General features: G+C 48.6%; 2 protein-coding genes across 2 annotated transcripts; one reads left to right on the forward strand and one right to left on the reverse strand.

The window, feature by feature from the left end:
* Positions 1 to 1507: 1507 nt before the first annotated feature.
* Positions 1508 to 26435, forward strand: FMRFaR (FMRFamide Receptor). The gene is made up of 2 exons (XM_076134321.1): positions 1508 to 1649; positions 24593 to 26435. Exon 2 carries the CDS (start codon positions 24720 to 24722, stop codon positions 25959 to 25961), a length of 1242 nt encoding a protein of 413 aa, XP_075990436.1. The 5' UTR covers positions 1508 to 1649; positions 24593 to 24719; the 3' UTR covers positions 25962 to 26435.
* Positions 23259 to 24365, reverse strand: LOC142986441 (kallikrein 1-related peptidase b24-like). Its single transcript, XM_076134955.1, has one exon. The coding sequence runs from the start codon at positions 24363 to 24365 to the stop codon at positions 23370 to 23372; it is 996 nt and encodes a 331-aa protein (XP_075991070.1). The 3' UTR covers positions 23259 to 23369.
* Positions 26436 to 26983: the final 548 nt, after the last annotated feature.

The following is a 26983-nucleotide window of genomic DNA, read 5'->3' on the forward strand; positions in this document are numbered from 1 at the left end:
GGAATCTGTTCACTGGCAATCACTCTCAGTCCAGGAGTGTAGTAAGCTACAGTAAAGTATATGAATCGATATGAAATAATGCGCGCACAGAATTGGAAAGAGTCAAAAACATATAGATTATTAACATCTGCCGGTAGACGGTGCCACGATAATTATAATTAGTCAAGTAGCACAATAATAATTATACGCTTACCTTTCACGTAAATAATAAAGTATCAATGAGCCCTTCAGATACGTACGTTCAGTTGTGTGAGTGTATTTGTGTGTGTGTGTGTGTGTGTGTGTATGTTTATATTGTGAATGTTTGTCCATCAATCAGTGCGCGTGGACGACGCCGCCGCGCGCCGCTGCCCCACGAGTATGCCAACACAAATATTATGCTACTGTGATACTGCGATACTGCGATGCACACGACATTCTATTACTTCACTGCTAGTAGTAGTTACCACACCGTAGGAAACCTACTCACATAACAACGTAGCCGGTGTTGTGTCATTTGTCGACACAGTACAATAGTACATCTAGTGTAGGGACAACCGCTGTTCCTACTCACTTTCCTCTGAAAAATTCAGCTTTCGGGCAATCGACACCGAGGACCTTACGGACGCCCACAAGTCGCGGAGAACAACGACACTTTCTGTGAACGACTTTACTTAGAACTCGTTTTGAACGATAACACCGAGATTATTCCTGCTATGATCGGGAATACTCAGATTTAGTTGTAATTAATGAATGGACGCGCGCGGCTCTCCGCGGCGCGGGACATTGACTGTCAAGAGAGACACGGGATACATCCGATGAGTTCAAAATGTAGATGCAGACAACATTCACTGTGACGTATTCGACACGTGACTTTACGTATACGTGTACGTGTACGACGCGTACGATGTACGAGTGCGTACGCGACGTCCGATAGTCTATATAGAGTCTATAAGAATGATTTATTAAGAAAGTAAATAAATAAATAATCATTTATTTATTTAAATCACTTAATTATAATAGCGTGGGCAATGGGCATCGCTTAGTTGTACTGATCGCTTAATTGTTGTATCTAGATGATGTTGTTACAGCATGTCTGTGAGAAGCGGCGCCGTGTCCGGGGCGACCACTGACGGCGGAGGCGCCGGGCTGCTGCTGCTGCTGCTTGCGGTGGTCGTGGCCGGCGCGGTGCTGAGGCGGCGATAAGGCGGGGCGTCGCGCGCGGGGTGCGGGGCGCGCGGGGCGCGGGCGCGCGGCGGGCGGAGCGCGCGCGGCCCGCCACTGCCGGACCGACCGGCGCCGCACTCGCGCCGCCACTCCGCCGCCACTCCGCCGCCGCCGCCGCGCGACTCGCAACTAACACGCCGCAGCACGCGCCTCCGCACTGACACCCGTGAGCCGCGCAGTGAAGTGACCGCAGTGTAGTGCACGATTTACGAACGTGTAGTGAGTTCTTCGAGTTGCAAGTTGAGCGCGGGAAAACTTTTACAAAAGTTTTGTTGCGAGATCTGCACGACATCGCAACGAAGCAGCACCGCGCCGCACCGCGCGACGTCGCACCGGCCCCTCACACCGAGAGGCGCCATCATCTCCTGGAGCCGCACCGCCACTGCACCATCACCGCGACATCTTCGCAGCGCTTCACATCACCTCCGCTCTCCGTAACACAGGTAGGACATTGTCCACTGATCATTATATATTTGAGAAAAAACCTCGTAGAAGACTTTTCTTAATGATATTAATAGTTGGTATGAGGAGCTGGTCGTGTTGGTGGGCGGCGGCGGGCACACTCGCCGTGCTGACTTGTCACACTGTCTGTACAAATGTGCAACATCGAGTGTTCAATATTGAAACTATACTTACTCTACACAAATAAGTTGTTATTCGTAGATATCATCAATATAAGTACTTAAACCCTTACGGAGTGACTGACTGATGGACAACGCAGCCGAAACTACTGAGCGTAGAAACTTGAAATTTCGTATGAGGATTCCTTAGAAGCACCAAGAGACGATATTTGGCAATCCCCCCGTTCGAAATGGTTGAAATTCCACGCAGACAAAGAAATAATATTATTACATAAAAAAACTCTTTCTCTCCCTCCCTGAGAGCTGAAATATACGCAGATGCTATTAGTTATAATTAATTAAAGACAACTGTGAAACATTCCCAACTTTTACCACAAGGTCCACAAGCATTGGTGAGCCGCTGCGGATGCCGTCGTTACAGATTATTCTATAACCATTAACTACCTAGACAATGTGCAGTATGAGGACTACAGTGTGTACTAAATTCCAAAAAGAATAATGAAAGTATAAAATATGTAAACCTGAAAGAATTGATTACGTCGCCGAGTGAGGACTTCTAAACCTGAAGCAGGTATATCGCTGAATTGTTCTCAACACAAACACAAACACTTAAGTTAAAAGTTGAACGTCTTAGAACAGTAAGTCATCGTGCTGCTCGCACACAAACATACACTCACACGTCAAGGAGACGACATCGGCTTATTGGAAAAGTTGTCAGTTGATTTGAAGTGTTGACTCAGCGGCGTCGGCGGCGGGCGGCGGCGGGCGGCGGCGCAACTCTCGCCACCGACCACACCGCGGTGAGGCAGCTCAGCGAGCACTCCGCACGAGCGCACGCACTGATAACACAGAATATCGTGTTATCTACAGACGAGAGCACCGCACGACGACCGAATGTGTGTAACGGCGGCCGCAGCTCCCGACGCTCACGTGTTTCACACAGCGCCGCGCTGCACTTGCACTCTCCCCAAACGTGGCTGCTTGTAGCTCAGCCACGAACGACGCTTCCTTGTTCACTATCTGCAAGATACGTATAATATACACCAATGAAGAAATATAATATCATTGAAAAATAACTGTACCACTTAATGCATATCAGAACGGAATTTATATTATTATTTCTTATGATATAATTTTACTATTTACTTTCAAAATGTATAGAAGCACAGAGCGAGTTAGAGCGATTCGGCGAGGAGGGGCGCGGGCGGGCTCGAGGCGCACTTCTTTATGTATTGTACAAAACGTAATATTGACACAACCTTGTTAAAACAATCTTCGAGAAATATAATTTACATTAATGAATTAATCGATATCGCTGGAGGGCGAGATATTAGATATCAGCCCCATCCCTTGCCCACTCGCCTGCGTAAGCACAACAACTGGACTGATATCTGATACCGATGACACGGAGCTCAAGATGACTATGTGCTGCACCTTGGCTCGCTTCACCTTCCGTCATTGAGTGCCCACAGTAGTAGCACACCTGGCAGAGTATCTGGCCTCTGTCTCACATACAACACTTTCAATGTAATTACAACCACTTGACAACTACCAATATCACATATATGTACTTTACTATGTACAATGTACAGACCTTTACTTTGACGGCTTTAGTTTAAGCACTTGAGCACTTGAGCACTTGAGCACTTGAGCAGGTGACGCAGGTGACAGTGTGGACACAGTACGGTAAGCCGCTAGCGCAGGTGATCTCGAGCCACGACGTGACTACGTGCGCTCACCAAACTGCACTTACACTTAATTAAACGCTCGTCACTGTGCTACGCTTGATGCACTCACCTCACTCTCCGGCTGAGCCGCGAGTCATCGCCAGGCACAGGCCTAGCGCAGGTGAGAGCTGCGTGAACCGCCACGGGTAGTGTACGAACGACGCGCCACATTAAGTACTGCGAATGAATCTCCGATACGCGGGACGCGGAAATTGACACGAAAATGTACCATTTCCACGCACATTTTTTTAAAAATGTGTCATTTCCTCTTATTATACGTAGAAAGGTCGAATAAAGAGTAACATTGTTTTGCCAACACAATTATGTTTAGTGATGGAAGCAAAAACATTTGGTTGTATTATGTAATTGAACAAGAGTCGCCCGAGGCTTCACTAAAATTGTGACGAGCGACAAATTGAATTGTTCCGTGGAACTAGCGACCGTCTCCACCTCCGCTCACTCGCTGTGTACTGTGTACACTGTGTACTGGACATGGTGCCAGTGTCAGTGTCGTGTGTGGGTGATCACTGGTGTGGCACTCACTGTGGCAGTAGTGATGTTGACTAAGTCAGGCGTGTGTATTAACATTGTAAGTTATAGAGTAAAGAAGTGTACTACAGCGACCACATTCTCCTGCAGCTTTATCAGACAATAGTCACGCTTGCTCTGATCTGCCGAATTTACGATCTCTTGCAACATAATAATCACCTACATGGACGCGAGTAGCACGCTCTCTGCACGCTGCACGCTGCACGCTGCACGCTGCACGCTGCACGCTGCACGCTGCACGCTGCACGCTGCACGCTCGCGTTGATGCTAGTGAATGCAATCCCGATCTCGCGGGATCCCGATCTCGCGAGATCCCGTGTATTTTTTCGGGATCAATCCCGAAGCATAATATGACGAGATCCCGTTCGGGATTGTCGGAGAGGGCATTTTCAGCAGCTGGCTACATTGCAATAGACTTAAGATGCCGATTAGAAGCTCGTACTATTGATACACTTTGTATTTTAAGAGGCTACTTTCAAAATGCCATGTGATTACTTTTTATTTTGATCTCCTGGAGCTACACCTACTTTTTTGATTATGTTCATGTTATTACACCTGTTAATTATGTTACGTTGTTAGTAATATTCAAAAATAAAGGCTTTTATTTTCTTTCAAATAATAATTTATTGCATTCACCACACTATCACACACATATTACATTAAACAAGCCGTTCGAATTGTATTATTTTTACTAACTAGACGGGATCCCGAAAATCTCGGGATCCCGCGGGATTGATATTTCTGATCGCGAGGGATCTCGAGTTGACGATCTCGAGTCGGGATTGCATTCCCTAGTTGATGCCGACTCACTGACTTATTTCTCGTTGCGAAAATTGAACTCGACTCGAACTCGTGTGGGTGAAACTATCAACCAATAAACAATAGAGTAATACCGAAGCATTACTTATCCTATCAGTACATTGTTCACACGCGTGTCAACAATCGGAGAGGTCCAGTCAGTGGCGGAGCTAATAATAGATCATTGCAAGCGAGTCGCGGAGCCCGACGGAGCCCGGCGGCACCCGGCGGGACTCCCGGAAGAGCCTTCAGCATACCGACTACAATTACATTCATTACGGCTATCGTATTGTACGAGCTAATAACAAATACGCGCTGAGAGCGTCGCTAGTGTTACATACACACTCACATGAAGCAACACTTCATGACTAGCGCACAACACACTATGGTCCGCGTTTCAGAACTATGTTTGTATAATGACGCTGCCGGCGACAACAACCCGCCACACTAAACTACACCGTGAGATGATATAGTATTACTGGAGATCAAAGAAACTAATGATCATGAACTGAAGTAGAATTGATCGTTTCAATGTGCGGAGTGGCGCTTCCTCGAGGGTTCGATGTTATCGCCGATTTCATCTCGTTTGGGAAAAATGTTCCGCACGGATCTGTGCCCTTGACCTCCTGTTTAATTTTCGCAAAAGCAACGAAATAATTATCATGAAACCGATATAGTGTGAGCGTCGGCTCGAGCTCGACCCTGCGTGTCTGCGTACAGCGCGTGCTCGTGTACCGTTGTGTTGTTTCTACGGGAATAAACAACACAAGTTCACCAGAGACGAGTGATTGTAGGTGTAATAAATACAAAAAACAATCCTATTCACCCATAACACCATAGCCTGGTGCGTTGTCAATATTTACAACATTTACACGCATTAAACACACACATACACCTCCCTTATACATCCCATTGACAAACATATATATTATAATATGTATATGTCATTCTTAAACTGAAAACAGTAGTGGTTCTCTCACTTAACACTAATAATATAATACATGATAATATGTAACTAGTAATAGTTCGAGATACCGCTGATACACTCATGTTGTTTTACTAAAATTAGACCAAATTCAATTTCATGTGAGATGGTAGAGTACATGTACACAAATATGTACGTACCTGGTTAAGGCAGATTAAATAAAGCGATGTGAGCTATTAATAGTTGTGTAAGTAAAGTGAGGTGAGGTTGGTGGTGCGACTGATGCGACAGTGACACATTATCATGCGTGAAAACGTAACTATTACACAGCTGAGTGAAGTTCCACGGAACAGTGTAGTGTGTGAGAGCACATATAGTTGATTGTCACTGACATTGTCACTGATAGTGCAAGAATATTTTGTAAAATAATTCATGAACGGCTATCTATTAAATGACTAAAAAACCTAACGCAAGCTTGTGCCGTGTGGAGTACTGTGCAGTACTGTGCAGTGTGGAGCCGCGCGCCACGCGTGTGTGGACTCTGTGGACGCAGAGCAGTGTGCTCAGCTCACGAGCCCGGCTATTATCTGAGAATGCACTGATCTCAACAAATATTGCACACACACAAACATACACACACACACCTACTGCGCACCATATAACAGACGGGCTGCATCGCTATCACTATTGTATTATCTAAATATCCTTTATCTAATGAGCCTCACGGAAGTTAACACGACGAGCGCGTGCACGCAGTCAATAATACGACGGTGGCTTGTCTTCATTATTCAATCCGCTTTACTTATATTACCGCCGTACTATGAGTGCGCAACTCTCTGTGGAGTCGCGGACGATAACGTTGATGATGTCTCTATCTGTACACTCTCCACCGGCACCGGCGCTACACGTAGCACGCTCCGCGGCACACAACACTACCACCTCCAGCTGCTCCGGAACATGTCACGTTACATCTGTAGCATCACGACTAACGTAACATCTATCATACACAATATGTATATGATATCAAATGATATTAAACACGAAATCATTGGTCATACTATCAGTACTAGTACGCTGACACTAGTGACACTAGTGACACTAGTGACACTAGTGGTCACACAACACGTCATGTGTTCGCCGCGTACTACTCTCCAGCGATGGCAATTAAGTACTTGATGATAGAACTGATTGCGAATATTGAACATATATTTATGTTAGTGAGGCGTAACGTGTCAGAGTCGATGCCGCGCCGTCTGCTGCGGCACGCGGCGCTGTGCCTCCGCGACGATATACCCGTATACACCCGCGCCACCGCTGTATTCGTTACAGCTGATCACGCCTCCTGGCTTCACCCGGCGTCACCCGGCCTCACCCGGCGTCAGCCGTCAGCAGCGCGATCATTGCTTGTGTATCGCGTATTTACCTGTATGTATCGATGCCGCTGAGTGTTACGCGGGAGGCGGCGCCGCGACACGACGCTATGTGCGACTAAATTGCGTGGAACCTCGCTGATAAACAATGTGTATTCGCTAGCGCTAAACAATACAATACGAAACTGTCGTCCGTGTATCGATATACTATACATAATAATATGTACGAGGCTACGCTGTATGGTGTATGTATATAACAAGTAAGAAAGCTGAAAGTAATGTGTTGTGTGCGGTTGTCAGATATCGCACATTCGATGTGTGTGCTGTAGTACTGTGTAGTGAGTGTCGCTCACGTCCTCAGTGATCGCTGCGTGTAGTGTGTTGAACGCGCGCCAACTCGCCGACACGCCGACACGCCGACACGCTGACACTGCGCGCTCAGCTGCTTTATTGCCTCCGATCAAATAAATAATATTATCATCCCATATTGTTGACAGAAGCGATCTCCCCGGATCGCCGGCTTTTAAGTTGACTTTTTAGTATAAAATTATAACATTGAGTATTGATTTATAAAGATAACTTTTAACATAAAAGCAATAATCCTCTATGTTATTACCGACCTTATGGTAAGTGGATTTTATTTTCAAATTGTCTGTGAAGAATCAAAAGTACCTTCAAAATGCCACCATATAAAATAATGAAATTCAGAAAATGTTTCTACAGTTGCTAGTTGGTGTTAGATCGTTGTTTATGGTAACAAATACGATGAGGTGATAGTCACCAAATTGCAGACGATGTAGCGTCACGTCGACATCTGTGACGCCGCTGTTTAATCTCAGCTCTGAACGTGTCGCACCGCGCCGCGTCGCACCCGCACCGCAGCCGCGCCGCACCCGCGCCGTGCCCGCGCCGTGCCCGGACCTCCCTCTCGTCAGATTTTATTTGGTGCGCGAGGAAATGAACCGGCTCGGTGAATACATTATCATGTTATTAGGCGAGAGCGTATTGTTAGCATAATGGTGAGGCACCCGGACACCACCGCACAGCTGTGCGCTGCCTCCAGCCTCCGCCGCGCCACCGACCACACACTCGAGTTACATCTATACCTACCTTACTCTTTTAGCCGTATAATAACTTTGTCGATGAATAGGGTCTTTTTGATCTACCAAAAACTGTCAACCTCCGCAGATAACGACATTATTGGCCAATAAATCCAACGGACTCTCGCTCCAGAGTTAGTCCCCGGAGTTTCGTATTGTGTGCTATGACACAGATTTTGTTAACTGCAGGTGGGTTTGGTGATAGCAGGAAGTAGTAGGATGGAAGGCACTCGGCGCTCCCCGTCACTCCTGGCGGCTCGACTCATTCACGCTCGTGTCGGCTCGTGTCGGCTCGTGTCGGCTCGAAGCGCACATTATCTGCTGCTTGTTATATTTTACTGCGACTACAGAGCGGCTGGCCCACTACCAGTGTTATTTGTATTCGCGATCGTTTGCCAAAATATATGCGACCGACGCGACCCGATCATTACCACATTTACCGCGACCGCCCGTGAACATACAACAACGTCGACCCTGCGCTGCTCTCTAAATTAGCTAAATAACGAACTCATTTGTCGACCGAATTCAAAGTGGAATACCTTATAATAAGAGAGAGCGGGTGCGATGACGTCACCCGGTCCCGTGGTCGGGATCCGCTGACGCGGTGCGCCGGAGCGCTCGCTACTAGTCGCTACGACGACTGCGAGGCTCGCCGAGGCCACGACGCGGCGACGCTAATACTTTACAAACGACCCTTTCAAATCGTATAAAGATGTGAATGTTCCAAATGTGAGTGTGAGCTCGTTACGCGCTCGTAAAATGCGGCTGAAACAATGTGGCGCTGTAAAGTTCCGTAATGTGGGCGCGCGTGTGGCGCGTGCGGCGCGTGTGGCGAGCAAATGTAGCGACCGCCGGTTTATGTCCTGGGAGTGTCGAGGGAGAGCTATGAATCCTCGCGTCACTCCGACGCGCCGACACGGCGTTGATGAGAGACGGTGCTCGGCGACACCGCGCGACACTGACACTTGACACACAGCTTCACGACAAAACGAAGACCTTCACATAACTGTTACTAGTGATGACACCGACCGGAGTGTGTACACACACACACACACACACATGCAGACATACATATAGACGAGTACATGTGAATATGTTTATTAATAGTGTTTGTGCGCATGTAAAAATACTCCGCTGAGTGAGTTGAGATTGACTCGTCAAAAACTAGAGTTGTTCCGTCGGCGCCCCGTCTCGATGTGTTCATTTAATTGCTACTAATGAATGTATGCGTACTGAAGCCGACATCGTTGAAACAATGTGTAGGTAGCGCGACGCGCGGCATGCTCTTCACATTACGTCTGTGAATAGAAGCAGTACTATCCATGTAGGGCACGCCACGAGCCGCACTACTCGCACGTATGGTGATAATAGCGCAATTAAATCCAAATAAATGTGTCTGCGTGTGGGGAGCACGGAGACATACTCTGACATACTCGTGCTGGTGTGGTTGTATACTCTGCTCGTTGCGGCTCATCTGTTCAAACGCCGCGAGTGCATTGTTCCCGACCACCTCTGACCTTGTTACGCCATTGTCTGCCTACATACGTATTAGGAAATTCAACTAAACTCATAAAAGCCATCTGTTAAGTGACAGTTACGATTTGATGAGATTCAGCTCTACCAGTTTCATCTCATTTTGTTACAAGCTATCCACATCTAAGTAGAGCTTTGTTTGCATGATTTTGCGGCTGACAGCTGACGTATTTTATTCTGAACTCAGATTTAAATCATTACCCCCAAACCGCTTACCTAGGCTCATTTAGTACAGCTACTATGTTTTGAAGTATTTCCAGTGAGTACAGATTTGGAAACGATAATAAAAAAACAACTCCCGCAATAAGAATTTCTCTTGTGTCGCGGGGACTTTTACAAACATACAAAGACGGATGCATGAATTAAAGCCACGACCTCCCGACGCAGTGGTAGCGGCGTGGCGACCACAACCATGCCAAGGCTAGTGTTGGACCCGCGGAGTATGGCCGCACGGGCCGCTCTACATGGACACATTGTAGACATTGTAAGCAGTGTACACTCTACACTAGGTACTCGTGTGAGCCGACCCAAGTGTGGATGAATTGATTGTAAGTGAACAATTGATAGGAGGGGCCCTCGCCTCACTCGCCTCACTCGCCTCACGCGCCTCACTCGGCGCACTCGGCGCACTCGGCGCGTATTATCGCTTCCTGCTGGACAATGTCTAGTGGTACGGTGATGTGTGAGATACTGATGCTCCACTGATGAGCCACGTGACAACACGCGCGAACTACATACTACTAGTATATAATAAAACGTTACACCTCGTCGTGGTGGGAAACACTCCTTGCTCCACTTATCTGTATAGCCACTAGGATTGCGTGTTGTAACGAATATTCTTTATGATGACTTGACGAATGTGTTGATAGACAACAACTAGGCACATTGAACATACCAGTCAGCGTAACGCCACCGCGCCGGAAACCAAAATTAAATATAAACGTGGATCGCTTATTGAAACTGCGATGATCATACACCTACCACCATTCATTAATTCGTCGTATGGTTTGTGGTTAGTGTCAAAGTCGTTCAAAGCAGCCCGTAGGCGTTTTACGTGGCTTTACGACTGTTATATTATTGAAAACACCCGGGACCGGATTTTTACGTTGTCTCCGAAGAACGGAGACGCTCCGCTCGAATACCACTGCCGCAGAGGTTGCATAGCCCACTGATCGTTTACTGACCGATGAGCGCAACTACCCACTGTATCTCTATGTCCAACATACATAACATACATACAGATCGGAAGTGCTGCAAAGTCCACTACGTAGCCGATACATCATTAGTGGCTTTCATTTGCCGGCGCACTGCTCCCTTCCTGCTTCATGCTACTAACACATGTGACATGGAACACATACTCTAGTGATTTAGTATCAAGTAATCGTCATCAACGGAATCAACGGATTACACGGTATGATGAACGAGCGGTGGCCGGCGTGGCGTGACGTCACTCACGTGTGACCTCCATCGATCAACGATGCTTCGGCACTCTCGACACATCCAGCCAACTGTTTACTGACATCCACCACCTCCTTCATATCCTGATAATACACGGCTTATCACACGTGTGTGTGTGTGTGTGTGTGTGTGTGTGTGTGTCATGAGTGGGGCATTAGTGTTCGACAATGCCGCAAGCGACTGATTCAGCCGTATCGTATGTATTAGACAGCGTAGAAGGCGACCCTTTTAATAAAGCTTAACATGGACGAGGGCCGCGTGCGCGGGGTCGGGGTCCCGCGACACTGTGCGACACTGCGCGACACTGTGCGACACATGCGACACATACGACACGGTGCGAAACCCTCAGTGAATGCCACTGAACGCCACTGATCTATCCGTAAGCTTTAAGGGTCCTTTACTTTCTTCGTAAGCGTTTTAATGGGAATCCACTGTTAATACTAAGTATTTAAATGCCGATTTTGTGAGATAGGCTTCGAGTGTCGTGCTCTCTACCACAATCTCACTAGTTTGCATCCAGATGTATGTGTGTAGGGGTGTAGGGCGCTAGATACGCACTAATTCCCGGCATTGTTTAAAATCTACTGATTGGTTTTGTTCATGAATAGTTGTGCGGCGTGTGTGTGCACGTGTGACGTTTGACGTGATCTGCAGCCGTGCCGTCTCTACGTCCGTCACGTCACGGCTCTCGCGCAATGTTGTTCATTTCCTTCCGCATTGTTCACTACGGTGCTCCTCGCATCATCATATATGTATTGCCATAATATGTTGAATGTTGGTGTGAGTTTATTAGCGGTTTATCATGTCCTAAATGTTGGCAGTTTATTTACATCTGAAATACATTATGCTGCAATGTAAACAAGAATAATGCACCTGCAAGCAGCGAGTGATTGTGAGCGGTCTGTTTGTTCAAGTGTTCATTGCTCACGTGTCCAGCAACAACATGGTGCTCACACGTACACGATTACACACGTTATAAGTACAAAGCTCTTAATAAGAAAGCTGTAGGGAGACACCGTTTCCGTGAAACTTGTAAAAGTATGTTGTTACCTAATGAGAGCGTTGTCGAGCCATAATGAAGGCAGCAATTAGTGAGCCGATCACTTTAATTGTAAGGTTGTTGTGTAGTTGTGTCCCGCTAGTGGAGGGCGCGCGTCGGCCCCACTGCGGAGCCTGCTTTAATTGGCGTGCAGAGAGTGGACAGTGTGCAGAGTGTGCAGAGTGTGCAGAGTGACGGTGTGGAGCCGCCGCTGCTGCTCATTGTCATGTGATCATTACTGGCGTGTTCGAACACCGCGTGTGAGCGGCGCTGTGTAGCGCACTGTGCACTAGTGTGCAGCGTGTTCTGTGTACTCTGTGTAACTGAGGAACGTGGTGCCGACACATTATATATTATGTAGCCAACTCAATTAACGTGTAAACCACAGCTTGACGTTTCTAGCCGCTAACATGCACAATCAACTCAATTACGTACTCCCCTTACACAATTATATTATTGAGGTAGTCACGTGGTGAACTGACGCCTCATCCGTATCGTTCTTGAAGCAGACCCGTGTTACTTAGGTCTCTGGTAGCCAATAATGTGGCATTAAAGGCGGCCTATAGTGTAAGTTTCAAACGTATCTAATGTTTACACACAATGTTTAGGTGTGTGATGATCCCTCATATGTCATATCCTTCTCACTTTGTTGTTTGTCCATCACTGATCACTACGACAGGGAATGTCCTAGCTCACGTACTCGCTATTAAGTTTGATATCGACGTGAACTGTTGAGGCGCACGTAACGCGGCGGCGCTACACAAAACCTTCTGGTTTTTCATTTCTCCTCGCCTTATTTATTCCATTAATAAATAGCAAAACAAATACAGATTGTTTTTCATCAGTCATCTCGGCCGCGGTCGGGTTTCAGCGCGCCCCCGCCCCCTCTGCCCCGCTCCGCCCCGCCCCGCCCCGCTCGTCGGAATGTTCCGCGGTATGTCTTGATGATCGTCTCAAAGTGCCAGCACTGAGGTTTACAGCTGTACTCTCGCTCAGTGTCGCTCTCATACCACTACGAGTATTATCTGAAACGAAACAGTCGTACTTACCAGTGTTTGTACCGAGCTACGAAAACATTTACGCAAAATGTACGTAGTAGGTATATGAAACTAACACAATCATGTTCATGTGTTCAATGAGCAGGAATAAAAGCTCATTAAACACTTTTGTGAATAGATGAAGTCTCCAGCCCGCACCCGGCTTCCCGGCGTGCAGCGTGCAGCGTGATGGACGGATCAACGTCAAGTAACGGAACAGTAATGCTATATATTTTATAAGAGCAAACATGCAATTTGAGGAACTGATATTTTATGTGGACGGATGTATCCGCGCTGATAGCGGCAGAGGAGCCGCGCCACACGAAACTCCATGCACTGCGCTCACTGTTAGGTATATCGCTGGCTGGGACACATTGTAAGACATACATCACGAGCGATTGGTTACGGTAACTAATGCTCATTGACATTGCGGCACTACCTGCCCGCCTGACTTCCTACCGGCGCCATCATTGAGTGTTCTGTTGCCACCTCGAGCGACGGCCAGAACGTCGCGACCCTCATAATTAAGTTCAATATCACAAGTAATTGACAGAATTCGACAATTGGCTGGTGTGACGCGTGGACGCGGCGACAATTATCACTGATCACTGAAGCGCGGGGCGGGGGGGGGGGGGGGCGCCCTGCTGGGAGCGTTATGTCTTATATAAGCAATTGTTCCGTCCTCGTTTAATGTCTCATTATACAGTTTTACAGCATACCGTTTATTGAGCTTTATGAGGTGTTAACACGCAGCTGTGTCTTGTGCCCTCCGCCGCCTCCGCGGCCTCGGCCGTCCGTGTAACACTCCCGCGCTGAGCGATACGTCGCTGTGTCGCGGACATCAATAATAATTAAACTGCGATACGTCCTAGTGCTGGCAGACGTGTCGCCACGTCGGATATGTAATACATCAAGGCAGGCATTCCTCCCTGACTCGCAACACGCAGCTCGCTGGTTCAGCGCCTGTACTCTGTGTCGGTCTGTAGGTGGTGGATCACCGGTGTGTGTGGCGGCGCGAGCACGGCGCAAGCAGGCCGGTGTGTGTCGGCGCCCGCGCTGCGACATCACGCTCATCTCGCTCGCAGTGTTATTTATAGCCGTGTAGCAGCTGACACTGTCGTTGTATTTATAGTGCGGCGAAAGTTGCGTGGAAATAATTACACGTTGAGCTCATCTCACCACTGATCATCGTGACCATTGTTCCGATCCTCCGACCTCACCACCTCACTACCTCACTACCTCACTACGTGACTACGTGACTACGTGACTACGTGACTACGTGAGCAGCTCGCCTCGCTGTCTTCAGCTCAATGATCAGCTGTTAGCGTCGCTGGATCTGTGTTCACCGCGATGCAGTCTACTGATTCGGAGGCGCTAATTAAAACATTCATAGAAACTAATAGAAAGTTACGTTACATGCCGAGAATAAAAATAAATATCCTCATTCATAGGCAAAGTATACCTACTCGTATGTATCGCAACTATCACTATATCACTGTATCAGTGTATGTGTCATTGCCCGACGCGCGGATAGTTCAACAAGTAATGTCGTTTACATAACTACCATTTGAATGATTACCGGAAAATAGTGAGTGGCCGCTGAGAACTATCTTGATGCATATGTGAACCATGATTACGCTGAATAAATTCCAGCCCGTCCCCGGCCCCTGGACTGAACACTAGCACGTATTTGTAACACAAGTGGTCGGCTGCAGGTGGCAGGAGGCGGCGGCATGCGCTCCACCACACACACACACACACGCACACGCACACACACACACTACACAGTACACACGCATACACACACACACGCGCCGTGATTAACTACCGATTGAAGGATTCTAAACATTATTATCTGAATGCGCTGAACATAAACGTTTCAGCGGTGTGTAATTATAGCGTCGACGGATGTCTAAACACTTCGCTTATAATTAGTAACGTCGATGAGTGCCCCCGCTCCCCGCCCCCCGCTTCCCGCACACTGCACACTAATATCATTATACACTAGTCCCAAAAATTAAGGGATATAAAAAAAGAATCCAAATTTTTGGGTGATTTTCAACAAGCTGTAACTCCGAGGAAAATGGTCGTACAGAAAAAATAAAAAAAAACTAATTGTAGCTCCAAGTGTTTAGTTTTTAGATATGACCATAAAAATTTTTTGTCATGGCCAGGTCTGGAGAAATCCTACGAAAATTACCAAAAAAATTTTTTTCCAAATTTTTTCCCTCCTAAAAAAAGGTCCACGGGCTTCAAAAAATTTTTTTTGATTCTTTCGTTCTAAAGTTCTTTTAGAAAATTTCATCTTCTTTAATTTGTCGTATTCAAAAAGCCTGTACGACGATTTGCCACGGAGTTATCGTCAATCAAAGCAAAAAAGTTATTTTTGACTTTGATATTCAATAACTCCGAAAATAATTATCGTACAGGAAATCAAAGGAGGGTTTTGAAAACTGCACAATATTCTCTATAAGAAAATGTAAACATCTTCTAAGAAAAAATTTTTTTTTGAATTGAAACCTCGGACTGAAAAAAAGACAAACATTCGCGAAATTAAGGATATTTGGATAACTTGGTATAACTTTGGATAAAATGGATGAACGAAGGATATCGTCGGTGATTTTACAACCTCAAAGTGTCCCCTAAAATCCCTCAAAAATTCAAAGCGCTGCGATTTTTTTTTCATTGTGCCCCGAAGCTTCAAATTCTTTGTTGTTGCAAAAATCACCATTGTGAGCAATTTTGTGTTTTTTATTCATTTTTTTAATAAATTATTTTTTTCTCTCTAAAATCTTTATTTTTTCGATTAAAAAGCAAATTGCGTGCCTATGCTCACTTTACGACATCGTCGAGCCCGATTGGCTTATGCGCATGACCATCACGATTGGGGTCGTAGACAGTGGACCAGTGTCTTATGGACTGACGAATCTCGATTTTGACTTAATGGCAGCGATAGACGATCTCTCGTTTTGCGATTTGCTTTTTGAAAGAAAGAACGAAAGAATCAAAAAAAATTTTTTGAAGCCCGTGGACCTTTTTTTAGGAGGGAAAAAATTTGGAAAAAATTTTTTTTGGTAGTTTTCGTAGGATTTCTCCAGACCTGGCCATGACGAAAAATTTTCATGGTCATATCTAAAAATTAGACACTTGGAGCTACAATTAGTTTTTTTTATTTTTTCTGTACGACCATTTTCCTCGGAGTTACAGCTTGTTGAAAATCACCCAAAAATTTGGATTCTTTTTTTATATCCCTTAATTTCTGGGACTAGTTTAATATTACACATCACAACACACTGATGATACCGACCACCTTGCACACTACTACTGTGTACTGTGTTCTCTGTACTGTGTACTGTGCACTGTGTACTGTGTACTGTGTACTGTGCACTGTGCACTGTGCACTGTGTTCTATGTGTCCTAGTGTCGCTAGAGGCGCTAGAGACGCTAGAGTTAGTGTAAGTTTGTGCTTTACGCATCTTACACACTAAGTAGACAGAACTAACTTTGTAACAGGTTTGGCACTCTTTTCATTTTGAGTTGTCTTTATAGAGGTATCAATTACATATATTCAACGTCACGTGTTCTGTAAAATATTCCTCTGTATTGTAGTCACGAGCGCTTGCAGTACTCTGAATAATATCGGTGTTAAAGGGAATGATACACAATATGATAACCGGAGCGTCAAGTGTTCGCGGCACACCACAGATTTGTTGATGTAAATGAACCAATCAGAGACAAGCAGCGTACCAGTGTATGAGTGTTTGTCTGTGGCGCAGCAGCGCTTCAATATGTATGTAAATGTGCGGCGACACCGACACACGCGCGACACGGTCCACACAGTCACCACGCTGCACCGCCGACACACGCACTACACTACCCTCACTCACTACACCTCTGGCTCCTCGTGCGGTGTTGCTCCTACGCTGATCCTCGATTCTGTGCTCAAGTGCTAATTAATGTGCCACAGCACACACTGAGCGCTCACAGCTACACTCGCTGTCACTATGTTATTGCTAGTTGTAGCAAAGTTATGATTAAGTCTTGAACACGACTATGCAATAATTTATTTATTGAAACTTCATGTACAGTAGTGGTACACAGACGCACTTAATGCATCAAGGCATACTCTACCAGTCAACCATTGGGTTAAATAAACTATGTGCTATGTGGTGGAGGTGTACTATAAGTAATTTTATATAATAATATTATAATTAACTACTACATTAGTAATAACAAGTCATAAGTTATCCAAGGAGATCATATTAGACGCGTGTGCGGTACAGCGGCGTGTGGCGTGTGGCGCATGGCGCGTGGCGCGTGGCGCGTGACGTAGTGACCCGGCGGACACGCAACAATCAATCTTCGACACGTCCCGTATTAAGTTTCGTCGCGTGATATATCGTCCCACCTCCGCCTCCGCCTCGACTTCGCCCTACATGCTGCCCCGCGGCGACACTTGCCGAATACACAACACCACTGTCTCCTTGGATTCTCTTCTGATTCAGCAAAGAGTCGGTTTATTTTATTAATATTATTTATTGTGACAGAATGTGTATTATGGTGCATTACAACAATTGTTATGATGAAATAAATGCTATGGGTGTATAAAGCTAGTTTACGAGTGGACATATTATTTTAACGAGTAGTTAGGAGTCGCTAACGTCGCGTTTACGAGCTCGCCGAGGGCCCGCGGTGGTGGCAGTGACCGCGCCTCGGCAGGCTGCAGCGCGGGCCGCGGCGCCACACATTATGTAGCGCCACGTCCTCGCGGGCCGGATTTCCGTCCTCACATTTTTGAGCGTCCGGCGTCATACTCGGCTTAATATAATGTCAACCGCGCCCCTCTCTCGTTCGCCACACGACGCACATGAGATATTGTGAACTTCTTTCCTCCTCCTTACCTTAATCAACCTCTCGCAAGAGGATGTATCGTGTTTAGAGTGACCTTCGTCTGAAAATTGATAACGAGTATCAATCACTACATAGTGTAAAACGTAACTTAAATGTATGTATGTGAATATGTGTATATAACTACGCAACGGGTTTTGATGCGGGTTTTTTTAATAGATGCCGTAATTCAAGAGGAAGTGTGTGAACATTTTCAAGGTTTTTCGTAAAATAACCTTTTTAAACGTGTGAAGCCGGGGTCCGGGGCGGTCCACTAGCAAGTGTATACAATATTTTGGGATATGTAGAAAAATATTCCGAAAATAATGATAATATTCAGAAGAGTAATTTAAGGCAGTAAGTTCTTAGTTTATCAATTAGTGTTATACTCGTAAAACAATGTGGAAAGAGGGTATTGATTAATAACAAGATAATGATGGTATAGAGCTGACACCGCGCGGGTCGGTCGCCGCCGTCAGCGTCAGCGCGCCACCTGGATTTATGATCCTAATAACTTGGGATACGACACGTGTACTGTATTACGGTATTACGGAGCCACGGAGCCCTGCGCACACGTGCTACTAATATACCGACCCCGCACGCCGCGCGCTCACACACTCTACTGCGCTGTTTCTTCAATATTCTGTGAAAGGTACCTACACCGTTGTTAGTTGGTAGGCAGTTGTGAGTCGTAACGTGTTGTAAAGTGTTAAATACAACGTGTTGAGTCTGAGTAGTGGGAGTACTTGGACGGACGCGGACGGGGCGACGAGTACCGCGAGTTAAGTGGAGCTGTAGAGTGGCTCGTGACTCGCGGCTGTGGTGCGACGTGATCGCTATTAATTGTCATTACGATCACTCGGCGGCGGAGGCGGCGCTGACGTCAATTATTTTTTCATTAGAGCCGCGCGTCCATCATTGTCGCCTTGTCGCCGTTACTCAGCGTCATTATCGCGGAAGGCTCTGCGTCGCCCTCGCTCCGGCGCGCTCCGTCTATCTGCCGCTAATTACTGACTACGCAGTTATGAAGCCAGACGTCCGCCGCGTCGCGCCACTCTTCTAATGTCACCCAATGTTCGAATGTTAACACTATGGACACGAACGCTCAGTAGCTGGTCGCACAGCAGCTGGCGCGCCACTCATCACGCGCCACACTGTCACACCCTCACACCGTCACACCGTCACACAGTCACTCCGTCACACCGTCACACCGCCACACCGTCACACCGTCACACCGTCACACCGTCTCACCGTCACACCACGTGCTCCAGCGAACCAACTATTGCATCATTTTATTAATAGCGCGTCCTGTGTTAACACAGATTTTTTTTTATGATTGGACTGCCACATACCGAGCTGGCGAGCAACCACCGAGTGCGGCAGCTAACAATTAAATGCTTTACAGTAGGTGCAGGCACAGTACTACTCGCGGCTCGCTACGTGCTAGTCTCTAGTGATCATCTCCCCACCAGCTGCTTGTTGATAGTCTCTCGGCAGAGAGCTTCACTGCTCCCTCGTGCTGATTCTTGTACTGACTGCTGACGGTGCTGAGCGAGTGCGTCCCTCGCCGGCATCACCACACACAGACACACACATACACACACACACACCGCACTGTGCACTCCTTCTGCCGTCTGCTGTCACACAGTTATACCAAAACAGTTTTCCTCAGAGTGTTTACTAACTTAGTGGAATTATCTTTATAAAGGCTTGTCGGCGGACTTTCGTCTAGCGCATGTGAACATTTAATACGTTAGCCAATTACTATTAAAATACTCGATACTGCGTATCGCCGCGCATGTTTGTATTATTCGTTCAGTTATGCACTGTAATTCATAGAAATATTGAAATAGATAGGTGAGTAGGCAGTCGATACGTTTTATAATTATGTTTACCTTGCACAACCATCGTGCGTCAAAACGTGATTCATTTTGTCAAATAGTTCAGAAAGGTTATCTGGTATACAAGAATGACACCTGATTCCGCCCGAAGTACGTGTGTTTGTGTGTTTGTGTGTCACGAGTGTCGCGAGTGTCAGGAGGCGGTGTCGGTGCTATCAGTGTCGAACTTGGTCGTCGGCGTCGACCGCCGCCCCCTGTTCTTCCGCCGCCCACCCCGGCTGGCGGCTCACTAGCGGCCTGCCCTCGCCGCACTCACTCGCCACACACAACTACATACACTGCACATAGTACCTATGTGTTGTTGACAACTATATATTTGTTGTTCACAGTGAAGATGAGCGTAGGATGTCATGTCATCAGCGTCGTGTACGCTGGTACACCGTGGTCGGGGGTCGGCAGGTCGAGTCGCGGACAGTACACGAGCGGGCTGCTCCTCGCCTCGCTTAGTTTTATTGCTTCACAGAAGTTTTAACGACGTTATCCGTTTTTATTATATCTTTTGTTCGCCACCCATATTCGCACAAATTATTTACAGTGGCTGAGCTCCGCCGCTGATTTTATTTGTCGCGGTCGGCCGCCTGCCCTCCTGTATCGACAATTCTATCAAACTTTATGGTGACACAGTTATCTTTGTATTTACTCTAAAGAAAGGGATCATATGACCGGGTGCTGCGTGCACCTGCGCCACGTCGTGCCTCGACTGAACTAATAAAAGCATGTAGCAGACGCCGGGCGCGTAGTGCTTGGTGGGCGATAGTGTTGTTACCACGAAAAATAAGCGTATACAGAAATATATTGCATGTCACTAAACACTTGACTGTTGTAAAAAAAGACAAAAATAAATGTGGGTGGCGAATATAGAGGAATATTGGTTACTCGCACAAAACACCGCGTCACATCGCGTCACGTCGCGGCGGGCACGGCGCCAAGTACGCGCTGACGAGTCAGTAATAATAAGTATTGAAGGATTCCTTTCACTAGCAACACGTCGCGTTACAGCCACCTTCAGTCCTCCACCCGGCGCCACCTGCACCGACGTCTGTGACACCAGACACGCTTGACGGGTGTGACGCCAACTAACACTTTGTGATTCATTAACATTCATTTACTGGTACAGGCACTGCGCGGTACGACGCGGTACTGCACGGCACTGCGCGGTACCTACTGCACGGTACTGCGCGGTACAGCGCGGTACAGCGCGTGGTAACGTGGAGCATCGGTGGTCAAGAACTTTCAACTTACGAATAAACGCCGACGCATGATTATGACTTCAACTTTATACTTTAGCTCTTTAATATTCATGAAAACAGTCATTAATTATCCTGTTGCGCTCTCCACTCATTTGTATGATGAAAAATTCCCACACGTCACACTTATCTAATGAGTGCGACGAAGTGGTCCGCCGCCGCGCACCCCGCCTCGCCGCCTCCGCGCGGCTTACATAAAAGATATCCTCGCAAGGCTCATTATGCGACAAGGGTTCGTTTTCAATTAGCGCCCTCATCTACTTACACCTAACACGCACAACGTAGATCTCACAGCAGCAGAGACTAACAGCAGCACAGCGCGGCAGCGTGGGCTGTAACTGAAACAATTCTTTCATTTGTATTTCATGTGTTTCTGAACAATTACTTACGAAACAATCATCGTTATTGCTAACTGTCGCACACGCTCCACGCATCCACTAAAACGCCGCCAAATCGAGCTCGCCAAATACGAGCGGCATTCAAATCAATTGAGAACGCATTACTTACACATCGCTTTTGTTTTTGATGTGTTGTGTTTCAGAAGGCACGGTCTCATTCGCAGGTGCACTGCGAACGTAACGTTTATAGTGTGTCGAATCACTAAAACCTTTATCATAGATATTATGTTGAACGAACCGATATATCATGTATATATTTATATAATGATGAGGCGACGTGTTCGTGCATGTAGGAGCGTGCTGCGGCTGACCGGAGCGGGGTTAACGTTCAAGTGGCGAGTCACCGTTCACGAGGAGCGGCGCCATGACGCGGAACGTATGAAGGGCGCGACACGCATCACTCCGCCTGCCATCAATCAATCACAGCCGCTCAGAGGTGTCTGCTCCCGACCAGAGGTGGCCGCCAACGACGCGACCGCGCGACCACGCGCCGTGTTATCCGCAGTGTCACCCGTCATAACGTCCGTTCTACTATTATTGCTCGCGTTCTCCGCAACACCCTAATCATACGTGGACACAACTGTACTCTGATCGATTACATCTCGATATGCCCATATTGCCCATCATCATCAAACAGCAGGCTTTCAACGGAAGCTACTAAATATCGCAGCTGCTCGCCGCTTGCTCGTCGGCTGCACGTGTCCGCGCACAATCGAGTTAACCACAGAGCCGACTCTCTCGACTATTAGTACGTTGTCTAAATTTCACTGCTACTAATTTACCCGACATTGTCCGTATTAAAATGTACAAATCAATGCTATCATCTACAGTTCTCGTTCTTGTGCTTGAATAATGATGTGTGATGTGCTGAGAACGCTGCGGTAGCAGGCGCCGCGCGCCGCCTGCTTTAATTAGTGGGTCAAGTCACTGTGCAGTGTGCACACACATATACAACTATTAGCATTCATGCATAGGTTATATTTTTGCAACTGACTATAAGTACTTGCTATTACACTCTTAAACATATTTGAATGATTGACATAGAAGTTAATACGCTGTCCACGTGTCTTTGTAGTGCTTGTCGTAACTGGTTCAATGGTTCGAACAGCACACAATTTGTAATCGAGTCGTGTAGTTGCGTAGCTGCGTAGCTTTCGTAACTGGCTCGCGGCTTCGGCGTACAATAAATTCATAATAACAAAAAATCTATTATATTAATAATAACATGACGTGTATGAGTGTGTTGAGCTCACAAGTACCATTCTCCAAACTTCGCTTGCCACTATCACACACTTGTAGCACCCCCGGGTGCCGATACGTCGCGACTCGTAGCACCGTAGCGCGCCCTGCCGTCTACGCGTTACTACGACGTAGGTACCATGATTACCATGTCGTATAACAATACAAAGAAATGAATGTTTCACGTAAACAATATCTATTACCTAATCAAACTAGATTTTAATTTGAGCACTCACTTATATTACATAATTAATTTTGGACGGTAAGAAATGAAACACAATCCTATAATAAACAATATTGAATGCACAATGCAGACACAAAACAAACAAAATGAACATGTACTAGTGGAGGCGTGTAGTGCGCCAGGGACGCGATCACCGGCAGAGCCCGCGCAGCGCCAGCCCCCCGCCCAGCGCCAGCGCCAGGGCGCGGGGCGAGGGCGGCGCGCGGGGCGCACTGCCCACTATGCGCATGCGCAGCGCCGCCTCCGTGTCGAAGATGGTCGCGTTCACCAGCTCCGCGTAGTTGAAGAGCGCCGTGAACACGCTGGTGGCGCCCTCCTGCGGCACGGCGTTGGCCATCGAGCACTCGAGCGGGCCCATGGACGTGACCCCCACCTGCGCGCCGCGGTACATGACGGGCCCGCCCGAGTCGCCCGAGCACACGCCGCGCAGCGCGCGCACGCCCGCCTCCTGGCGCGCCACGCCGCACACGCAGTGGAACCACGCCGTGCGCTCGCACGCCACCAGCTTCAGCCGCACCTCGAACAGCTCCTCGCCCAGCTGCGACGTCTCCGTGCGCCCGAAGCCCAGCACCTGCACCTCCTGCTCGCGCAGGTCCAGCGGGTTGTAGAGCCGCATCGCGCTCAGCGGATCCAGCGGCGGCGTAGAAGTCAGAACCATGTCGGTGCGCGACCGCACCAGCCCCACGTCGTGGTGCAACAAGGTCACGTCTACGCCGCGCCCCTCGTCCTCCTGCACCACCTTGTAGCCGGGGTGCCGGTACAGGTAGTGCACCGTGGCCAGGTCGCCCTCGGGCGAGCCGGGGCGGCGCGCGTTGTACTTGACGTAGGCGATGTGCGGCGAGACGCAGTGGGCGGCCGTGAGCGCCCAGCGCGGCGCCACCACGGCGCCCGAGCAGCGCGCCGTCCAGTAGCGGTCCAGCAGCACGCACGTGGCGGGGTACGTGCGCAGCTCCGTGGCCGTGCCGCCGAACACGCGCCGCGACTCGCCCGTCGGCGGCGCGCCCCACCCGCGCGACGCCATGTTGCGGTAGAACGTGTAGTGGCGCACGCCCGGCTCGCCCGCGCCGCTCGCGCCGCACCCCCCGCCGCCCAGCGCCACCAGCCACAGCACCAACACCGCCTGCATTCTCACCCGGATCTCGCACACCACAACATATCGCCTGATACAATACTTCACTTTACCGACATCTGTCACACCTGTCACGTTGCACTCACAGCTTTTGACAAAACTCAGCGAGCAAAGAGATCGCATCTGAAACAAATAATCTTGCCTGCAAATAACGTAAAAGTAACAGAGATTGTTAGAGTTTCCTGATGCGGTGATGTAAACTATGTATTTTTCGATTGTTACAGATGGTGACGAGCGCTCAGCGTCGGTCGAGAGGCGCGTGAAGCGAGGGGGCAGGCGGGCTGCGGCGCGCGAGGAGGGCGCGGGGGGTGCGGTGAGGATGCGCGGGAGGCGCGGCGCCGCCCCCCCACGATGAGCGTGAACGCGTCCGAGGGCTGCGACTCGGACATCGGCGTGGAGCCCGCGGACAAGCTGTTCCGCTTCGTGGTACACGGCGTGCTGCTGAACCTGATCGGTGCGGGCGGGCTGCTCGGCAACGCGCTGTCCGTGGTGGTGCTGTCGCGGCCGCAGATGCGCTCCTCCGTCAACTGCCTGCTGGTGGGGCTGGCGGCGTGCGACACCGTGCTCATCCTCACGTCCGTGCTGCTGTTCGGGCTGACGGCCGTGTTCCCGTACACGGGCCGCATGCGCTACTACTACTACCACGTGTGCCCGCACATCACGCCCTACGCGTATCCCATCGCCAACGCGGCGCAGACCATGTCGGTGTACCTGACGCTGATCGTGACGGTGGAGCGCTGGGTGGCGGTGTGCCACCCGTTCCGCGCCAAGGCGCTGTGCACGTCGTCCCGCGCGCGCTGGTACGTGCTGGGCACGGCCGCCTTCGCGCTCGCCTACAACGCGCCCAAGTTCTTCGAGGCCGAGGTGGTGGAGCGGCTGGTGGACGGCGAGTCCGTGTACTGCGTCACCGCCGACCTGGAGTTCCGCACCGAGTCCTACATCGTGGTGTACATCCACTCGCTGTACATGATCGTCATGTACATCGTGCCCTTCACCGCGCTGGCCGCGCTCAACGCGTGCATCGTCCGCCAGGTGCGGCGCGCGCAGGCCGAGCGCGCGCGCCTCTCGCGCGTGCAGCGCCGCGAGCTGGGGCTGGCCACGATGCTGCTGGTGGTGGTGCTCGTGTTCTTCCTCTGCAATCTGCTGCCGCTCGTCACCAACTCGTTCGAGGTGTTTCTCGGCGACCAGTTCGACAAGCTCGACCCGCTCGTGAAGACGAGCAACCTGCTGGTGACGATCAACAGCAGCGTGAACTTCGTCATTTACGTGATCTTCGGCGAGAAGTTCAAGCGTGTGTTCCTCAAGATGTTCTGCGCGGGCGGCATGCGGTGGCGCGCGTCGCGCGACTCGCCCGAGCACACGCGCGACGACTCGTTCGCGTCGTGCGGCGAGCGCGTGTCCATGCGCCTGGCGCGCAACGGCACGCTGCGCCGCTCCGAGCTGCGCGGCTCGCGCGGCGCCATGGTGGGCGGCGGGCGGCCGCGGCCGTCGCCGGCGCCCGCGCCCACGGTCTACTACCCGGCGCCGGTCACGGAGCTGTCGAGCACGTCGGACTCGCGCTGGAACAACGGACACGCGCGCGCACACTTCTAACGCCGCACTCCGCCGCCGCCGGCCGCCGCCGCGCACATGCCGCGCCAGTGAGCGCGTGCGCGAGCGGCGCCCGACGTTCTCGGTCGACCTCTCAACAAGCTGGCTACGTTCGCGTGTGTGCTAGTAACGAAATGGTCCACTGTTCGGATCGACTTTACTAAAGATTAGTTCAACGAAACTAGACTATTTATAGATAATAATCGATGAAGGCAGTGATTGTGGTGATAAACGAACGCAATGTGAAAGCGCGTCTCTGTACATACGGTTCGTGTAAATATACGAGTACATAAAATGTTGTTATCGTTAAGGACTTACGAATGATCACATCGTTTCGACTGTGACTACGAATTATAACGTGCCATGTGAATGTATGATTTTGTAAATAGCTGAATGATATGTGACGAGTGGGGCTCACGAGTCGCTCGCTCGATACTCGATGCGTTTATTCGATTAATAAAAATATCAATTCATGTCGGTTTGTGTTTATTTTGACGCGCCCTACACATGTACAAGGTGCTTTCTCTGAGAGTGCTGATGCTGCGAGCACTCCGGGTGCAATGACTTCAATGTCATTTCAAATAAAATGAATATACAACATGCCACTGCAATGGCTTATTTCCTTCAACGTATGGGTAGGGTTAGGGGTTAATAATGATGTTACAAACAATAAAATAACATTGTTAACAGTGTTAACACGTACATGCTAAATAATAAAATAATGTAATCAAAACTTAACACTCTGTACAAACAATCAAAGTACATGAAACGGTGCGGCAACGTCGCCTGCGCCGCCCGTCCAATTAAAGGACGCTAAGAAAGAGAGGCTTTATAGTAGTAGCATTCTTAAGTTAATTGTTAATAAGTCGGTAATTAGTAATTTTAATACAAATTGTTGTATTTTACATGGCTAAGGACCTCTAGCCCTACCCATACGTTGAAGGAAATAAGCCAGTGCAGCGGCACATTGTATAAAATGAAATTATGAAACGAATAAATGAACGCGATGGATTAGTGAAATGAAT

The sequence above is a fragment of the Anticarsia gemmatalis genome, chromosome 2, assembly GCF_050436995.1.
Source record: "Anticarsia gemmatalis isolate Benzon Research Colony breed Stoneville strain chromosome 2, ilAntGemm2 primary, whole genome shotgun sequence".
In the NCBI taxonomy this organism is placed as follows: domain Eukaryota; kingdom Metazoa; phylum Arthropoda; class Insecta; order Lepidoptera; family Erebidae; genus Anticarsia; species Anticarsia gemmatalis.